The sequence below is a fragment of the Vanessa cardui genome, chromosome 17 (assembly GCF_905220365.1).
Source record: "Vanessa cardui chromosome 17, ilVanCard2.1, whole genome shotgun sequence".
NCBI classification, from domain to species: domain Eukaryota; kingdom Metazoa; phylum Arthropoda; class Insecta; order Lepidoptera; family Nymphalidae; genus Vanessa; species Vanessa cardui.
Genome location: NC_061139.1, coordinates 2,227,168 through 2,247,052, shown reverse-complemented (window position 1 = coordinate 2,247,052; position 19,885 = coordinate 2,227,168). Strand labels below are relative to the sequence as shown.

Below are 19,885 nucleotides of genomic sequence, written 5' to 3'. Positions count from 1 at the left end.
AACCAACCCGCATTGGAACAGCGTGGTGGAATATGTTCCAAACCCTCTCCTTAATGGGAGAGGAAATGCAGCAGTGGGAATTTTACAGGCTGTTACTTTACTTTACTATTATTTATACTAACAATAAAATATAAGAAATGTGTTTTTATTTATCTAGTTCTTTATAAGCGTAAACAGTACCTTATCGTCGTATTTGTAATCGACTAAAGTCTAATATTGTAGATTTTAATTTGTAAGCAATCAATTTACATTTATCTACATAATTATATATTTATCAATTGAAAAAAGGATTTTACAGACGAAAATATTTAAAATTAAAAAAATAGTTGGTCATTTCTCATTTCAATCTTTAACCGAAATTTATGATAAAAGTTTAAAGATAAAATATGTTATTAATGTTAACTAACTATTAAACAAGAATTTTTTATTTTTCGTCATTGGCTGTAGATTACGTACGCGCATTCCTAAAGATTACAAAAAAAAAAGAAAAAAAAAAACTTGATAAAAAATCGTTTAATATAGAAAAATATCTAAACAACAATAATAATATATTTTAGTGCAATTTACAAAATGGAATGATATTTATACACAAAACAATAGCATAATAATTACGATTTCATTTCTCTTAACAATATTTTAATATATATTGCACTGTGGTACATCAAATGAAATTGTCGAGTCTTTAAACTGTCGGCTTAACACTTAATTTATTGTGACGTATCTATATACTTATAAATGCCCAAAAGACCCATTCTTCCATAACCCAGAATAACATAAGAAACAATCTCTAGAGTTATTTTATAGCTTAGAGCGAATTGCGTCGATCCTACCGGCTGCCGATCTCTGTAAGTCAGTGAGCTTCATCGCTAAGCCCATGTTACCCTGAATTTTAATTTTTCCTTGGAAAAATGCTTTCTGAGGATTTAGTTTCCCAGATATCAAGTCAGCGACATCTTCGTCGTTTATCGTGAATGTGACGTCACATTTGTCCTTACCATTGTATTTAACGTTGCCTTTTCCTTCTTTAGCGTTTATCACCCAGTATCCCTCGTCACCATTTGGACCATTTCTTACTTTGAAACCATAGACGCCTCTGACTTTTTCAATGAGTTTGTCCTCATCAGTTTGCATCGCTTCCTCGAGGATCTTCATATATTTGTATACTTTGAAGTTTTCGGGGTTGTCGGTGACGGCTGCGACTTGGTTGGGGGAAGCATTGTTGAAACCTTTGCGGTACATGGTGATGACGACAGCGCCTCCGAGTCCTAGGTTGTGTTGCAGAGCGATACGGGCACGAGGAACCTGCACAATAACATGTCAATTAATTTAATAAAATAATAATTAAATTTATTAAATAATTCGGTAATTTTATTTATCCCTTTATTTGTTACGTCATAATGTTTTTGCATCGTTAACAGTTGAATGTCATTAGAGATAAGGCAATCTTTGTTACTGTGGTAATGCTTATCAATAAAATATGACAGGTTTAAGAGCATTGTCCTGTTGTACTCTTTGTAACATTATCACAAACAATACACACAATTAAAAACAAAAAGGAATATTCACACACACATACAACTTAAGAAACATATACAACGACTCGAAACTGTTTTAGGAATAAAATTATGATAAAAAAAAACCTGTAAAATATTTAACCAATAGAATATTTTATCAATTTCAAATATAATTTTGAATAAGAATTACAAAAAGATAAAGCACAAAGAACAACTGCGCTAATTGAGTTAAATTTTATTATATATATATACATAAATTATTTTTTGTGTCAATTTATGTTTGGAGATTTTTTTTTGTAAATAGTGGAATTTTGAGCGTGGAGTGCATTGGTACATTACAAAACATATGAGGCATTTCTTTATACTCAAACAGAGTTCGTTTACGAACAACACAAGACCATTTCCACATTTACAATGCATATGACAAACCTGTCTCTCGCCCGCTTCTCCACGCAGTTGCCACACAAGTTCTGCACATTGGGCTAAACCTGTTGCACCAAGAGGATGTCCCTTAGCTATTAGGCCACCACTTGGGTTGACCACAACTTGACCACCATATGTATTGTCTCCTGCATCAATGAATTTACCAGCTTCTCCTTCCCCACAAAGCTGCAGACCCTCATATGTGATCATTTCATTAGCAGCGAAGCAGTCGTGCAATTCTACAACGTCAACTTGTTTTGGTGTTATTCCAGTTTTTTGGTAGATACGTTTTGCAGCTAAAGCGGTCATATCGAAACCAGCAACTTTCATCAAACTGTTTTGTTCAAACACAGCCGGTGTGTCTGTAGCCATTTCCATACCAATGATTTCAACTGCTTTCTGCTGCAGTCCATAGCGAATTACAGCATCCTCTGACATTAGTACAGCCGCAGCAGATCCATCACTAGTTGGACAACATTCCAATTTTGTTAATGGCCCGTAAATTCTACGGGAGTTCAAAATCTCTTCTACTGTGTACTCCCTTGAGCCTTGAGCTCGGGGATTCTTTGCACCATGACGGTGATTCTTAGCAGCAATTTTAGCTAAGTGAACCTCTGTAGTGCCATACTTTTTCATATGCTCCATGCCTGCGTTGCCGAAATACTGCGCAGTAATTGGCGCGCCTGTTAATTCAGTAATTTCAGCCATTTTCAGAGTGTGCTTATCCAAAGGATTAGTTCTATCGTTGAATGTGGCAGCGCCGAGAGCGCCTGGAGCCATTTTTTCGAAACCAACAGCTAGTATAATATCAGAAATACCACCTTCGATAAGTTGTTTGGCAAGAAAGAGAGCATTAGAACCTGTAGAGCAGTTATTATTTACATTGTAAATAGGAATACCGGTCATACCGACCTGGTATAAAACCCGTTGACCACAGGTGGAATCACCGAAAACGTATCCGCACACCGCTTGTTGCACATCATCGTACTTAATACGAGCATCATCGAGAGCTGCTTCGACGGCCTCTTTGCCCAGTTCGGGATAATCTCTCCCAGTACTGGGCTTGACGAATTTCGTCATACCAACACCAACTACAAAAACTTTCTTAGGCATTTTCGTATTGAATAATTACCTCGAATTCTTAATGTAGAACTGCGCCGACCACTATGAAATTCTATTTTCAAAAGACCACAACCTGCTATGCAAATTAATTTCACGCACGATCTAGGTGAAAATTGATAAATAACGAAGAATTTTATGAAGTAAACGATAAGTAATTATTAAAATCTTGCACCTTGTATCGCCAGGTCAACACACAAGTTATCACGTGACAGCTCAGTTCGAAATGAATTGAAACAATGAATGACAAGCAATCTGTGAATTGGAATTTGAACTCTACTAATTGTATGTTTGGATAAGCGTCATAACATAAATTTGTGTATAATCTGTAAGAAGTATTTATATACATAAATATTTAAGCAATTCGTAGTTCTCACTATTATTTTTAAATTTGAACGAAACTGATGATAATAGTTCATATAGTTCCGATGCACATAATTTTTTTTAGTAATATTTTAAAACTTGCTCGATTTCTACAGTTTCACTTAAATACTATTGATTTCGGTTTGTATGTCAGTTTTGAAGAAGAACTTATTATTTCTCTATTTACATAAAAAAGACTGGCACATAATTAATATAAAATATGAAAAAACACTTTCGCCCTGTTTAAAAATAACTGTTCTTTTTAAATATTAAATTGACATTTTACATTATTCGACTCAAAATTGTTCCAAATGTAAAGAATCTTATTTTTCATCCTTTTGGTATTGTAAATAAAATTAAATATAAGGCGGAATGGCTCTAGACAGGCAAAGGATTTTAAGTGAATTAGGCAGTGTAATGAATCAGTTAAAAAATACAGATTGGTGAGTTATATTAAAATATTTTATATAACTTGTTTAAAATAAAAATAAAACATCATTTTTGAAATATCAGTGTAAGGTTTATATTCTAAATTGCAGGCATTTCATCATTAATTTATTTCTATTCTAATTATAATTTTATTTTCAGTGGATGTATGGGTAAATTATTTGGAGATTCTGGACAAAGCTTAGCATCCAACGGATTTTATTCGAATTGTAACGCATATAAGCACGGTCATTGTCATAGTCATGGGTACAATCCATCATGTGGCGAGCCCCATGCAAGTAATACGCATAACTATCGTGGATCTTGTTTAGGTCGATGTAATCCACCAAAGTTGTACGCTGATACATACAACTATCTGACTGAAAATCTCATGCAACCAACAATTAATGAAGTATATAACGACTTACAAAGCATTACTCCAGCTAATACTGTAATGAATAGTCCAATGGCAAAACAAATGGGGCTCCCTGCCGACAATTTTTCCACTCAAGGTGCCATGGGTAACATGCCTAATAGCCAAATCCAAAACCAGGGTAATGCTGGCAATTTAAATCCTGGTAATATTTATACTGGTACCAGTAATATTCCACAAAGTGTTACTCCAACAAATAATCCGAATACTAATAACATGGGTAATGTCGGGGGAATGGGACCACAAATTATGAATATGTTAGGAAGCCAAGCTGCAAAACCTGGTTCATTGCCAACAAACAATCAACATAATCACAATGATAATGCAGCTTTTGTTGGACAATCTTATGGCACAAGTCAACCAATGCAACAAACGAATTTAAACCCTACACAAAATTTCCAACCAATGAGAAATATGAATTCCGAAGGACCGGGATTTACCAATCAGATGGCAGCAAATAATAATTATCAGCCTCAGGGTCAACATTCCCAAGGAATTGCGAAGTTCCATGAAATGTTCCCAGGTGTTATGAAAAATGGTGATTTAGGTTTTGACCCTATGGCTATTGCAATTCAGATGAACCCTGCAAATCAAAAACAAGCAGCTTTCGACACAATACATAAAATAATGAATAATAATAATAATGGTGGAAACAAAAATTTTAATGCTAATGATATTGTCAACCAAGGATCAATAAATAATAACCAATATAATACACCACAAAATCAAACACAAAATAACATACCAACTAATGAAACTTGGCAATATAATGCTTTAAATCAACAGACTAATCCACAAATGTTGTCACAACAACCATATGTAGCTGACAATGCTCAATATCAACAAGTTACCAAGCCAATTACAAACCCAAGTGGGTTCTATCCTGGACAAACAAATCAGAATGCTGTTACTGGTGCACCTTTAATTGGTCAACAGCAACGACCTTTACACCAACCGCAGCGACCCCTAGCTGATCCGAATTCAAACGTCCAATCCCATCTTCCAACATTGCATGAAGAAAATACTACTCCTAACATATTGCAATCTCAAACTAATCGAATAACTAACAATGCAAACACTAATCAAGTAATCAAAGAGCCGATACTACCAGTAGATACGTCAAAATTTGTAATGCCGAAGCAGAAGAATTATAATTATAATACTCTTGGTCAACCCGTTGAAATGCTGCCAGGTAAAATGTATCACACCCCTGAACCATCTCTACCCCAGACATTATCTCCACAAGTTCCAATGAAATCAGGAGACAATGTATCAAAATATAGTAATGTCAAGTCTACTGTAAGTAAAACTGCGTTAATGGGTAACCAGCCTGTGGGTAAATGTCCAAGTAGAAATCAGTTACAACAAATTTATAATCAATACAAAGGTTCGCAATCATTCACGCACCAAAATATAAAAGACCAAAGCACCAAAAATGTAAGTCAGTCCGAAGGAAGATTTAATTTACCACATAATACGCAACACAATTTAACAGCACAGCAAGTGCCTATTGAAAATGTTGGTGGAGATACCGCAGCAAATAATCGAGTTAATGATGAGAGGACCTCTGGAAAAGAATGTGTTCAAGAACAAATTGGTGACGCGCCAATTACACAAAAACCTGCCGATGATCCGGAAAAGGTAAAGCTATAGTTACTAACGTTTTTCCTTTACTAAAATTTTTTTTATAACATTAATTAATTATATTTTGTTCATAAATACAAATATAAAGGAAATAAATTTATTTCAGTTGTCTCCGGTTGCTAATCGCAAGTATAGAAACGGATTACAAGACATGGTTTATACGTCATATCCGACCTCAGCTGCTTGGTCTTTCCACGGACATAGTAGAGCCTCAATCTGCCCCTCTGGGTCTGGACATAGACAACGGAATAAAATTTGAGTGTGTGTATTTAAGGTGTAGTCAAAGTGTCTAAATGTAAAATTTAAAGAAAACAAAAGATTGTAATGTGATAAGTAAATATTTTATGAAATTTGAATTTTAATTAATTTCACTTAATCTAAAAAAGTAGCTAGGTTGACCCGAGGTTCTATTCGCCTTGTTATTGTTCTTAGTTTGTTGTAAAGACTAAGCTTGTTTCTAAAAATGGGGTTAGTAGCCTGGTTCACATGTAGTTTTTTTTTGGGGTTTTTCAATAGTCACAGACAATTACGAACAAGGACAAGGTGTCATTCGATTCGTATTGTCATCTAGAAACTCCGAAAAGGAGCTGAAAAATAACTGCAAAAGTTATAAACAATTATGTGAAAAAAGTGAGTCGAGGTGGCCCAGTGGTTCGAACGCGTGCATCTTAACCGATGATTGCGGGTTCAAACCCAGGCAAGCACCGCTGTTTCATGTGCTTAATTTGTCTTTATAATTCATCTCGTGCTCTGCGTTGAAGGAAAACATCGTGAGGAAACCTGCATGTGACAAATTTCACAGAAATTCTGCCACATGTGTATTCCACCAACCCGCATTGGAACAGCGTGGTGGAATATGTTCTAAACCTTCTCCTCAAAGGGAGAGGTGGCCTTTAGCCCAGCAGTGGGAATTTACAGGCTGTTGTTGTTGTTGTTGTTGTATGTGAAAAAAACGGGAGTTTTGTTTTTTTTCTTAATATCTCGGAAAATTTTCAATTCAATTGTTAATTAATAAATTTTCCCAACTTAAAAGTTAACACAAAGACCCTACCTACCAACATACATGTGAACCAGAAATATGTCTTACAGAGATCCCCATATAATTACTAAGCGTGTAGGTAGCTAAAAAGTACATGATAAGAAAAAATCTGATTCCGCACGGCGGACACAACGGGAACCTTTTATGCATTTTACATCAAGTTTAACTCCTGTCACTTGCTCAATTTGTTATTCAAAGTTGTATTTAGAAGTTTAACCTTTAGTTATTTTATAAATTGTCTTTTTTAGATTTTAGTATAAACATTTGTTTCTAAAAATAAGACTGACGATGAGTATGGATTTTTATTAATACATACTAATAGCAATACTCTCCCTAAAATTAGTAAGAAACACTACCAACCTATTATGTAAAGCTAAATGTTTTACGAATATAGTATTTTTAGAATATAATATAGCCCATTTATTGTTTATTTGATTTTCCTGGTCCTATGAGGTACAGTAGCTATTTTATCTGTAACTTATTTTATTATTTTGTATCTGTATTTGCAATAGACAATAATTGTTTAGCTTTAGACAGCAGAGTGGAAATTTCACTGGACTTGCTAGAGATTTCGATTTTTCCTAACAATCGTTTCGAAAAGCGACGATTACGATTGTGATATTACTTGTAACATTTTTTTTTATTACCTAACTTTAATTTAAGTTGATATTTTATTAGAGACTCGAAAAGTGGTTTTAAAATGTCTCTGTTTGGATCTTTGATGGGCGACGTGGAGGATGATCCTTTTTTTGGGTAATTTCTTTCTTGTAGTACATTATATACAATTAACACATGCAGTGAGATATTTTTTCACTATCATTTTAAATATCGTAACCGCACCGATATTCTGAACCCAACCGCATACGAGTATATTGATTATAAAATGTGTTTTGTAATGTCAGGTATCGGTAGAAAAAACAGTCAATTTAAAAGTACCTTTAATTTTTAACCTTCGTTCTTTAACATACATTGTAATTAAATGTATATTCATAATCATACATTTAAATCTACTTGTGTGTTTTGTAAATTGAGGAAGCTTAATTATATTTAAATTTTCCCAGATCGCACATGAGACATATGCGCCAAATGAACAATATGATGAACTCGCTGTTTGCGGATCCCTTCGGCATGCTGGGGGACGGGCCGCTCGCCTTAACAGGGTCACGTCACGGCGGCTCTATGATGCCCTTCATGCCACAAATGCCATCCTTGAACAGACTTTTCACAGGTTTTAAAATATGTAGTTTACTCATATAGTTTTATGGTCAGACTAGATATGCCCGCGACCTTGTACTTAACAAAAAAAATATTATTGTATTGCCTAAGTTACTCCCTATCATATCAGTCATCTGCCAGTGGAAATCTCATCGAAATCGGTCCAACCGTTCCAGAGATTAGCTGGAACAAATAGACAGACAGACAAACATTGTAAAAAAATGTTATTTTGGTATATGTACGATGTGAAGACATATGCATTCAGTAAAAAAGGGTTAATTTAATATTACAAATAGACACTCCAATTTTATTATATGTATAGATATCCAGTGTATAGATGTTATAATTTGCACAAGGATTGCATGTTCAAATCCTGGCCTGGTTTGTCATACTTTATTATCTCATGCTTGCAGCAAAATAAAATATAGTTAGGAAACTTACAAGGATAATTAATTCTGTTACACTTAACAGTATAATATAATGTAATATCTTTCAGTCTATATTGAATCTGCATGGTGTTATCAGCTCTAAGCGATTTAAAAGAATACATTTTTGTCGAGCAGTACAAACATGTTGAATATAATTTAATAACATTTTCAAATAACTATGCCCAGGCTTGTAAAGATACTGATAATTTTAGACAATGTATTCTATATCTGTCTAGGGTTTTTATAAATATGAAATGTTCTAAATTTAAAAAAAGACATTTTCATAGAATTTATAACAACTAAATATCATTAAAGTATAAGCATATAAAATTGAAATCAGTCATCTTGTAAAAAAGATTAATGACACATACTTGGCAAGCTGTTTTCCTGTGGGTGGATAAATGTTTGTCTGAGAATTCCCGTCCAGGTGTGATATATTCCCAAGGTATTATATTTCAAGATGCTTGAAATTACTTTTATACTTTGGAGTGATATATTATTTTCAGGAATCAAAAAATAAATAAATTTATGTATTAAAATTTAATTAATGCCAGCTAAATAACCTTATATATCTATGTATACTCATGTAAAACTCAGTTTCAAAGTCACACAAACTACTTCTAGCCTTAGCTAGTTTAGTTTAAAAACCTTTGATAAAGTGAAGCTGTAATCGAAGCATTTTTTGTTAGATGCATGAGCAATAGTCACATCCTAATTATTAGTAAAGCATTAATTGGGGGTTTAAAAATACTAATACATAATTTTCATAATTTTTATTGTTATCCTAACTGAATATACAACCTAAACTAACTTTATATAAAACATGTTAAACTTATTTATTATGATTAATGTATAAAGTACAAGTTTTTTTTTAGTTGTATTTATGTGTTGTTTGTTTTCAGCCGATCTCACCGACGGGCACATGAGTGCAGGCAGCTCTTTCTCTAGCAGCACAGTTGTAATGTCCAGTGGTCCCAGTGGAAGTCCACAGGTTTGAATCATCATTTTTTTTTCAGTATTTTTATGATCTTTCTGTCTTTGGTCACAGTTATATATATCTATTCTGAATAGAGACGGGTAATGCACATTGGGTATAAAGTAAAAGGCTCTAAATGCTCAACTGAAGGCTTCAGCCTCTCCCTTTAAGGGTTGTAGTTAATTCCACCATCATTGTTACATTTGGTTGACAGAATTACATTGAAATGAGATGCAGATTTTGTCACAATGTTTTCTTTCAAATGTAAAGGATATTACAATATCTTCGTAGTTGAATGCACTCCTTGGAAAGGAGATGACCCCTCCAGGCTGTTTCAAACAACGAAAATATATTTATTGTTAGTTTGCTTTAAATGTCTTATGGATGCTGTAATGAAAGGCAATTGAGTATAGATATATGTATTGTAATATAATTTACAATATTTAATTGTTACGACGATATTACAGTGCGATGTTAGAATGGCGACTCCGCGACAGAACATATAATAATGTATTGTTTCTAGCGGCCATTATGGATAGTGATTTTTGCTTACATTAATAAAAGATACATAGGCACATTAGTATATGAAAAAAATTTAAACATAATATAAAAATATACATATATATATATATATATATATATATATATATATATATATATATATATATATAGAATTTTTGATTTTGTCTTCCATCATTGGGGTCTAAGGTGCATTATAAACAAAAAAAAAATCCTTAGAAAATCAGTAAACTTTGTTTGGGCTTGAACCCACATTCATTTGTTATGTTATGTGTGCATTTCAAACCGTTCTGCGATCTTATATAAATTGATAAGGGAACACGATTGTATATCGTCAGTCTGGCAAACTACATATTTATGACTGATTCTTGCTTTTTAGGTATTCAGTTCTTCGAGCAGCATGAAGATTGGTCCAAATGGCGTCAAGGAGACACGTAAGACACTGCAAGACTCCCGTACCGGCTTGAAGAAAATGTCCATAGGTTGGTTGATACATATTTTTATTTCTATATACATTTAATATATACATATAGTGATATTATTGGGGTCGATTTTGGCAGTAATACTAATCAACAGTACAGGGGTTTTATTTCCTGTAGTATATGCGAAAATATTGATGTACTCACAAGTGCTTGCAAACGTAAGGTTAAAATAATCTCCTCCGAATTATTTCTGGTAGTTGCTAAGCAGATAAATTCCGGAAAAAATATCGGTGATTATTATGACGACGCTTGAACGTGATAAATGTATTGTTTAATGTTGAAAAAGAGTAACTGTTGTTTTTCTTATTGGTTTTTTTCGGTACAATGGGTACCATGTACATTCGGAACCGGTCGTAGCTTCACTTAATACATAACGATTCAAAAGTGTTTGTAAAAGCCTTCTTGAATAAAGTATAGGTATTTTGATTTTTCATTTTCGTAACGTAACGCTGCAAGGGTTGGCTTATATAACGCAGCATCGCTTTATGAGCGACTAGCTGTGCCCGCGACCTTGAACGCGTTTGAATTTAACAAAAAAGAATTATTGTAGCCTAAGTTACTCCCACTACTATTATATCAGTTATCTGCCAGTGAAAGTCCCGTCAAAATCGGTCCAGCCGTTCCAGAGATTAGCCGGAACAAACAGACAGACAGACAGGCCGACCGACCGACCGACAAAAAATTGTAAAAAATGTTATATTGGTATATGTACTGCGTATAAATACATATGCATTTAGTAAAAAAGGGTTATTTTAATATGACAAACAGACGCTCCAATTTTATTATGTGTCATCAGTAGATATCAGTAAGGGTTGCTTACATACGCATACGCACGTAAATGTAACACAAAGGGTAGTTTTGGGGATAGGAAAAGTTCATAAAAACATTGGTACTTCTGTTTTTGATGTATTTCTTATTTCGATAATGTTTTGTTGAACCTAATTTCTTATCCCGGCGTTCTAAAAAACTGATGCCATGTCCTTCCCTATCTGAACTAAAACTGTGTATTTTTTCGGAGTCCTTGAAGATCGCCTTTTCCAAGTCGTCCATGATGTTTTGTATCCATCGTTGATCACCATGGACGACTTTGTCCTTAATCACGAAACAAACATAATATTTTCGTGGTCAGGTTGAACCTTTTACAAATTTGGCCTTGAAATGTTAACACGTCTCTTCTTCGCCAGTTCAATAGAGTACCCAAATTCTTTTTCGCCTATTTTATGTCCATGTTTAAATTTTAGGGGTCCAGTGAATGGCTTTCATTCTTCGCGGCTTAGTTTCACAATTATTCAATTTTTTTTTTCAATCAACTATCGTCGATGGACCATCGTATCTATAAATAACGTAGTTACCAATAAATAAAAAAAAAATGTTTGTGTGTCGGTGGTTTTGCCGATCTTTCCTAATCGAAGAATAGGCTATTTGACAATGCGAAAAGTAAATTGTGAACTATTGTAATCAGTGTATGTTATGAGTTTAAAAATGGTTATTTTGTAACGAAAGTTGAAAATAATACTTAATTCATTCAAAAATTCATAAATAAAATGCATTTTTTCAAACGTTTGTCACGTCATTTTCTTGTTAACCTTGCTTTTCTACTATATGTGCCATAGATTAAAATACAGGAAAGTGACGTCACCGACCAAATTGCAGCGCCATATTATCCAAGTAGCGTTTTTGCGCGCTATTTAAATATGGAATTTTTAATATGATATTTTTCGGCAAATATGTACTAGAAATAAAAAATAACAATTTTTACTGGGTTCCTTAACTTCTCCTAAACCAGTCAAATAGCCTATTATGTTAGAATTTTAACAATCGAATAGAAAGTGTAATACTTCTATATTGAATAAAAATATTTGAATTTGCATAGATAATCATTCAAGTAAAGGAATTTGATAATGATTATGCGAGTGCTCAATTCGTTATTTTTCATTTTTTATTTCGATGCTGATTTTTTTCGATTTCTCTATATCACTATTTTCTGAGGCAGTGGTATTCAATATATATTAGTTTCCAATTTGTCGAAGTCAATAAATTCGAGATTAATACATTGTCAATAAAAGACGATTCACAATTATTATGTAATGTGTGGATACGTGATGGAGTCTAGCATGCGCGCGTAGGATTTGTCATTGTTTGCGATTTCTCAACTATTAACATTGGAGTACAAAGACCCGATAGAAAAACGTTTCTCTATATCGACATTCAAGGCTTTGTTACAATGGAATATTGTTAATTCCTTATGTAAATGTAATGTGTTAACGCTTATCTTTACATTATGAGCTTATATAACCATTTGTAATGAGCACTAGCTTTTCATCCTCGAAATGCTGTTTTTTTTGACGAATACTAGTAATGCCCCAAATTAATTAAGGAAGTTCTAATATTCCTATGGGCCAGTGGTTAGAACGCGTGCATCTTAACCGATGATTGCGGCTTCAAACCCAGGCAAGCACCGCTAATTCATGTGCTTAATTTGTCTTTATAATTCATCTCGTGGTCAGCGGTGAAGGAAAACATCGTGAAGAAACCTGCATGTGACAAATTTCATAGAAATTCTGTCACATGTGTATTCCACCAACCCGCATTGGAACAGCGTGGTGGAATATGTTCCAAACCTTCTCTTCAAACGGAGAGGATGCCTTTAGCCCAGCAGTGGGAATTTACAGGCTGTTGTTGTTTGTTTGTTTGTTGTAATATTCCTATTTACCCCTTTTAAGCTGATCACTTGTGTAGGAGGGTGTTACAATAACCCACGACGTCAAGATCGATCCTGTGACTGCTTACGTAACTGCCTGCAGTCTTTATTTTATGCATATCCAAGTTTAGGTGTTACCTTGGTCAATTTATGTCACGATAGGTTTGGTATTTATTCTTGATGAGTTACACAACGCTCAGTGAAAGTTATTAACTCATTTGGTCTTACGTAAGTTAAGGTTTCTCTGAAGCCAAAAAAATTAATTTATGTTTTTGTTCAGACTGTCGGTTTATTTATGGCTGTACGTGTTTTTATTATATAACGTAAAATATATACATGAAAATATATTTTTTCAAAACACAAATTCTTCGGCTTAATAATAAGTAAACTATGTAGCATTATTTATCTCCATATACATTTTAATTTGATATTAAACATGGATTAAGTTTGCGTTAGTGTCATTTGCCTTCAGATTCAAATCGACACCAAAATGTGTGACTTTTGGTGAAAATTATATATAGTCAAAAAGTCACTTTGTTTTATGTGAATAGGGTACCGAATTTCCAACTGGAGTCGTGCTCACTGTCTTGCTTCGTGCTTGCTATATAGATTTTGTTATAAAGGAGCTTCGTGCTTGCTATATAGATTTTGTTATAAAGGAGCTTCGTGCTTGCTATATAGATTTTGTTATAAAGGAGATTGAACGACTCTTGCAGGTCACCACATCGGTGAGCGCGCGCACGTCATAGAGCGCGAACAGAACGTTTTCTCCGGCGACGCCGAGGAGCGCCAGGAGTTCATTAACCTCGAAGAGGAGGAGGCTGAGGACTTTGACAGGTACGCACTTTAACTTATTTAATGTTATCTTTATGTCCGTTTCACAAGAGTTTGCCAGTATTGGAAAACGCTTAGCGTATCCTGCACGTGGCAGAGGTCAGAGGGAGAGGGATTACGTGGTGCTGACGAGAGTAAATTAACAATAAAATTGTTGTCTTAAATTTTCGCGTTTACACATTGCGATTACAAATTGAAATAAAACTAGCTATAACGGATTTGAATCGCGTATATTAATTATTTTTAACATCCCGACGTTTCGAGCACTTTACGGCGTACGTGGTCACGGGTAGACGTGTATGGTCAGTCTACCCGTGACCGTTTTATAATAATAAAATTGTCATATATAAATTCGAGATTTATTTCCAGCTACACCTGATTGATCGAGATTTATTTCCAGCTACATTTATTTACAGCATACACCTGTGTATGTCACAAAGTGTCAAATTTGTAACCATCAATTTTACTCGGGCGGTTAAGGATATTAACACAACAGTTACAAGATCTATCTTAGTACACATTAAATAAATATATGTGCCCGTCCGTCCACAGGGAGTTCCAGGAGCGTGCGGGCGCCATGCGTGCGCGTGCGCGCGCCGCGCTGCCGCCCGCGCATGCGCCGCGCCTCGCGCTGCCCGCGCCCGCGCCCGCGCCCGCGCCCGCTCCCGCTTCCGCGCACTCCAGGTGAGCTTGTCGCCCCGCACTCCCAACACGAATAATCTTTAATCTTTCACCAGTGGTCCACTGGTTACCGTTAACCCCTTGTAAATTATTATGCACATACTAGGATCTTTTTTTTCCCTGTTATATGAAATGGAATCCATTGAACCGACTGTTTCGATGTTGATATGTACTACGAGCTGCTAGAGTCGAATTAATTTTATAAACTTCCGATGATTTCTTTACTATAAAAATGCTTTTGATGTTTTGCACAATTCTATAAGTGCACGTGATATGCATTTCTAAGTGGGGTGTCAAAATCGGACGATCTCATAACATTGCCACAGTTGGACACGAGTAAAAAATATTACCTAAAACTTACTTGTGAATTGATGAAACCCACACTGACTACCCAGTTATTGGACTAAAAGAAACATTTTTTCCCCTTGAATATTGTGATGATTTCTATAAATATCTAAAAAATTGGCCTGACTAAATAAACCTCATAATTAATATTCACCTGGAAATCGAACTGAAGTACTACTTACTTCGAAACTAGTACACAAGTGGGTTACTTAACGTGCAAACATACCAGTCAAAAAATACTTATTATGTTAACGGTTCACGGGAATCGAACCTGCAACCTTTAACGCGAGAACAAGGGTTCACCAATCAACAACAACTGTACTTCTTGTAGCTTTAGTGCTTATTTATTAGAAGCATGTCAATTCTAGTATTTTAAGTTTAAATATGTATTTCCTTGTATTTTCTATTAGGCTAGCATGTCTTGGTAGTGCTATATATTGTATTAAAATTGTGTTGCATTTTATTTTTATTTGGAATGGGTAGATGGGCAGATTTTTATATATCTCTTTATAGGTTTAGTGTTATTCACGCTTAATGGCAATAGTGAATCGGTCAATGTTCTATCGGTTAATAGCTATTACCTTAAAATTATTATGGTAAGTTTTTAAGGGTACCATCCGACCAGCAGCCCGCCAAACACGAATGTATATTTGTGTTCTGATATAATAGGAAATAGTCACTTTCTTTGTCTTAAAGTTAAGCGAAGGCAAAGCACAACACAAAGTTAAAAGGTTTGAAAAAACACGTCGCCGCTGGTGGTGGTACCGTACTGGAGAGGATTTTATTCGGCCTCCATAAAGTGAAGCAAAGGCAAAGCACAGCACAAAGTTAAAAGGTTTGAACCACGCTGGTGGTGGTACCGTCCTCGCGAGGATTTTATTGAGCTTCCAAAGTTGAGGACAAGTCCCGAAGTCCATCTGCCCAGACCGTAGTGAGTGGTAGCGGTAGTTAGCCAGGCGTGTGTGACGTTGCAGCGCCGCCGAGCGCCGCCAGCGACCGCACGCGCGACGCCCGCTGCGCGCCGCCGCCAGCCCGCTCGCTCTGCCCTCGTGAGTACCCCCCCCCCACCACTCCACTCCACTACCATTGCCAAACACGATCGACTACACACGTTTTGGTCTCTGTTGTGGTCGCCCTTAAAAGGGGCCCAGGAATTTAAATAAAACTAGTTATTACGGATTTGAATCGCGTATATTAATTATTTTGGACATCCCGACGTTTCGAGCACTTTACAGCGTTCGTGGTCACGGGTAGACTACCCGTGTCTACTACGGTAACTAGTTTTATTTAAATGTGTAATAATCTCGAAAATTTAAGACAACATTAGGGGCCCAGGAAATTTTATTTTTAAACAGATTTTAATACGTCGTTTCTTCGCGAGCTATCCAATAGTTTCACAGAGCACCAAAGGTTGAGGACCACTGCACTACACTTGGGAGTATAGTCTATTCCAATTACGAGAGGGGTAGGGTAGTAATAGTAAACAACTTTGACATTGAATTGACGCGTTACAGTGGATACGTGTAAAATATTCAAGTGGAATGGTTTTTTGTTGTATTCTATCTTAATAAGGCCCGGATTGATCTTGACAGGGCCGCTAAACTTCTAAAAGCCCCTTTTTACTCATTTCTGCCTACCTTTTTTTTAAGACTTTATTTTTACTGAAAATATTTTGAATACTGGCATTACCTAAGATAAGACAGTTCTATTCTAATAGAAGAATAATTTGGTTTCAAAAATTTATCTAAGAGCGTCTAGGCAGTTGCTTACAACTGGACAATCCGGCTCTCAAGATATGTACATCAACAACTGTTTATTGTACATAATATAACTAATACGCATGGAATTTGTAAATGAAGTTTGTTTAACTTTACTCCTTCCATTGGAATAGGCTACGTACGAGACCCCCCCCCCCCCCTTTAAGCTCTGATTAATCATAGTTTTGATTCTGATCGCGTTTGGCAACCAGTTGTCACATGGACTTACGCGCGTCAATATAATATGGCAGGAATGTCGGGCACGCGTGGTTTGGTATCCATTATCATATTAAATTTATCCATTTATTATTTCATCATCTGATCGTTACAATTAATATTATATATTCCAAATTTAAAATTAACGTAATCGATTTCCAGTTCCAGATATTGGAGGCGCCGATACTACTAATAGATATAGTAATTTATGTAAAATATTATTTATATTCATAAGCTTTGTATATGCGCTATTTTATTTATATTAGACGGTAGTGTTGTTTTGCCTATTTCAGCATGCCTATTTTTTATTGCTAAGTGATTTTTTTTTACACACAACGAAATGGTTAATTTATAACCATTTTGTTGATAAAAAGGTTTTATTACATTACATAAATCTTCATAATATTTTGATTGTCTTTGAATATTTTGCATATGAACTGTTGTGACCGTGTCTATGTTATGATATAGAGCATTGTTAGACCGTCTTAGTATCTTCTAGAGTTATTACGTGTTTAGGGATTTAGATTCATCATTCAATTTATTTATATTTACCAACTTCATTAGTCTTGGTCCAAATTTCAACTATATATACTCATAACAAAATGTCTTGCCTGCGCGATTCAGGAACTAGAATGTATCAATCAGCGCCATCTATTGGTACTGTGTTATAAAATACACACAACACATTGATCTGAGTGGTGTCAATCATTTGTCACATATTTCATGGTGTGATTTGAAAGTTAAGTTACATGTCGAATATTGTGTTTTTTATTAAATAATAAACTTATTCTGATAGTAAATTGAAAACTAATGTTTTACGAAATTATTTAAAAGAAGCGTGTTACAGAATAGAGGCGATAATTATCAATTAATACGACGTTATTTGGCCTAATTTATTTTCTCTTTTCTTTTTTGAAATCTAAACGTAAAAATCTTTACAAATCTTTCATTAATAACCGACTAATGATTTTTTATTGTCATAAATTAATATAATTATTATTTTCCAGCTCCGGCGTGCGTGAGGTGTACGGCGGATCCCACCCACAGAGACACAGGCACAAGCACCATAGACACAGACACTCTCCCATAGACAACTAAATCCATGCGACTGAGCGGTAACGACAATTACAAACATGAATCTGATTATTGTGGACTATAAATCTGAGTTATTTGCCCTCCTTAGTGCTTCGTAATCGAGATTAAGTAGAATAGTTTCATATAAGAGTACAACGTTGACATAGAGTAACTAATAATCAGAGCTGAAACGAATATTCGTCTATTTTTTTGTAGTTTGGTTAATTCGGCCTAACATCAAATACCGAAAACTACAACACTATGTGGCGGAGTACCATAGATCTACAACTTCTTAAAGACGGGATAAATTTAATAAGACTATATAGACTCTTTGCAACTCTTACGAAACTGTTTTAAAGCCATTTAGCGGCCATGTGCGGGACTACAAACTTTAATTCATTAGAATGATAAATTATCCATATTTAGATTTCGAATAGTTAGAAAATTTAGTTTATAAGAAAATCTCTGGGAGCTCTATACATGCATAAGTCTGCCTGATAGCCTTATACGCTTCTATGAATTTTATTCATGATTATTTTCTTTCACCGATTTAAGACAAAATGACGTTTTGTATCTTCTCCCTAAAAGATGATACATAAAAATTCATATGTTATTGTGTGTCTAAATAAATTTGTGACGTCATTAAAATCCAAGACAAATGAACAGTGATGAAATTTCTAGAAGGATTGTACACGTAAAGGAAACGGTTAACAGATATATTTTATTTGACGTCGTTACCGCTCATACTACGTGTATATTGTGCGATTGACAAAACAAGTAATAGTAGCAATTAACACAAATCCTAGAACTATAGCCCGTTTACATTTAATGAAACATGAATCTTATATTCTTCCACCGTTATAAAGTGTAAAACAGCTAAAATTTCCAGTTTTTTTTTTTTTATTATTGTAAGTAAATATTTTCGTATTAAAAGTAGAAGCTTAGGTGTTTAAATTTAGAACTACGTCATGTTATTGCATCTTGAGTAAGATCAGTAAAAGATATAAAAAATGTTTTTTTTTTTTTTTGTAATAATTTTTGTGATACTGGCACAAGGGATAATAAATGTGACTTATTAATAAGTGTCCTATTTGCCCGCCTAACTTCCTACTATTTATAACAAAATGTCTCTCGTTCTGAAGATGCGATATATAGCAATAATTCCCATTACTTCGACAGGAATAAATAATATGTATGTTTATTTCATTTGTATTTTTTGGCTGTTACTTTTAGTTTTATAAATGTTTATGAATTTAAGGTTTATTTTCATTGGTCATAATACCGACTGCTGTAATGGATCGACTATGTAGTATGCTCTCATGTTTGGAATGATTTTCCTATCGACCTATAAAAATGTTTTCTCACGTGGGAAATGTATACATAATAAAAATCGTCTGTAACTGTAACAACGTGATTTTCATCGACCAAAGGAAATGAGTCCTTAAAATCGATTCTTACTACTGTCCAAGAATTTCTGATTATAATTTTCTCTTAATTTTTCGTTCGTATAATAGTCATAATCTTAGTGACGAGAGCGAATGATTTTGATCTTTTATATGGTATCTAATATTATATTCCAAAAGGTTTCTATAATACTGGAAATATATTTTCGCCCTTAAATTCGCCGATAATATGAAATGAATCGTCGCAGTGAACTTGACTCACCAAGCCTCATGATACAAGTGGATCAAATGTT

General features: G+C 34.5%; 3 protein-coding genes across 4 annotated transcripts; 2 read left to right on the top strand and 1 right to left on the bottom strand.

Moving 5' to 3' along the window:
- Positions 1-497: 497 nt before the first annotated feature.
- On the bottom strand, positions 498-3,305 carry LOC124536736 (sterol carrier protein 2). Its single transcript, XM_047113318.1, has 2 exons — positions 1,944-3,305; positions 498-1,302 (listed from the first exon to the last, which is right to left on the bottom strand). Exons 1-2 carry the CDS (start codon positions 3,048-3,050, stop codon positions 799-801), a joined length of 1,611 nt encoding a protein of 536 aa, XP_046969274.1. The 5' UTR covers positions 3,051-3,305; the 3' UTR covers positions 498-798.
- Positions 3,306-3,698: 393 nt separating this feature from the next.
- On the top strand, positions 3,699-6,278 carry LOC124536914 (uncharacterized protein DDB_G0292186-like). The gene is made up of 3 exons (XM_047113581.1): positions 3,699-3,862; positions 4,008-5,919; positions 6,029-6,278. The coding sequence occupies exons 1-3, from the start codon at positions 3,792-3,794 to the stop codon at positions 6,179-6,181; spliced, it is 2,136 nt and encodes a 711-aa protein (XP_046969537.1). The 5' UTR covers positions 3,699-3,791; the 3' UTR covers positions 6,182-6,278.
- Positions 6,279-7,472: 1,194 nt separating this feature from the next.
- Positions 7,473-19,390, top strand: LOC124536795 (myeloid leukemia factor). Of its 2 annotated transcripts, XM_047113396.1 has the most exons (8): positions 7,473-7,714; positions 8,023-8,189; positions 9,507-9,595; positions 10,479-10,581; positions 13,999-14,119; positions 14,669-14,783; positions 16,127-16,191; positions 18,123-19,390. In XM_047113396.1, exons 1-8 carry the CDS (start codon positions 7,662-7,664, stop codon positions 18,211-18,213), a joined length of 804 nt encoding a protein of 267 aa, XP_046969352.1. In that variant the 5' UTR covers positions 7,473-7,661; the 3' UTR covers positions 18,214-19,390. The 2 variants fall into 2 exon arrangements, with proteins under 2 accessions (XP_046969352.1, XP_046969351.1); XM_047113395.1 differs by lacking the exon at positions 16,127-16,191 and having other exon boundaries at positions 14,669-14,800.
- Positions 19,391-19,885: the final 495 nt, after the last annotated feature.

Excerpts from the sequence above, each read along its gene's own strand:
- LOC124536795 (XM_047113396.1), top strand. The coding sequence starts at position 7,662 with ATGTCTCTGTTTGGATCTTTGATGGGCGACGTGGAGGATGATCCTTTT. Across the intron at positions 8,190-9,506 it reads CTTGAACAGACTTTTCACAG|CCGATCTCACCGACGGGCAC; the intron begins GTTTTAAAATAT and ends GTTTGTTTTCAG. Across the intron at positions 10,582-13,998 it reads CTTGAAGAAAATGTCCATAG|GTCACCACATCGGTGAGCGC; the intron begins GTTGGTTGATAC and ends CGACTCTTGCAG.
- LOC124536914 (XM_047113581.1), top strand. The coding sequence starts at position 3,792 with ATGGCTCTAGACAGGCAAAGGATTTTAAGTGAATTAGGCAGTGTAATG. Across the intron at positions 3,863-4,007 it reads CAGTTAAAAAATACAGATTG|TGGATGTATGGGTAAATTAT; the intron begins GTGAGTTATATT and ends TTTTATTTTCAG. Across the intron at positions 5,920-6,028 it reads CTGCCGATGATCCGGAAAAG|TTGTCTCCGGTTGCTAATCG; the intron begins GTAAAGCTATAG and ends AATTTATTTCAG.
- LOC124536736 (XM_047113318.1), bottom strand. The coding sequence starts at position 3,050 with ATGCCTAAGAAAGTTTTTGTAGTTGGTGTTGGTATGACGAAATTCGTC. Across the intron at positions 1,303-1,943 it reads GAGAAGCGGGCGAGAGACAG|GTTCCTCGTGCCCGTATCGC; the intron begins GTTTGTCATATG and ends GTTATTGTGCAG.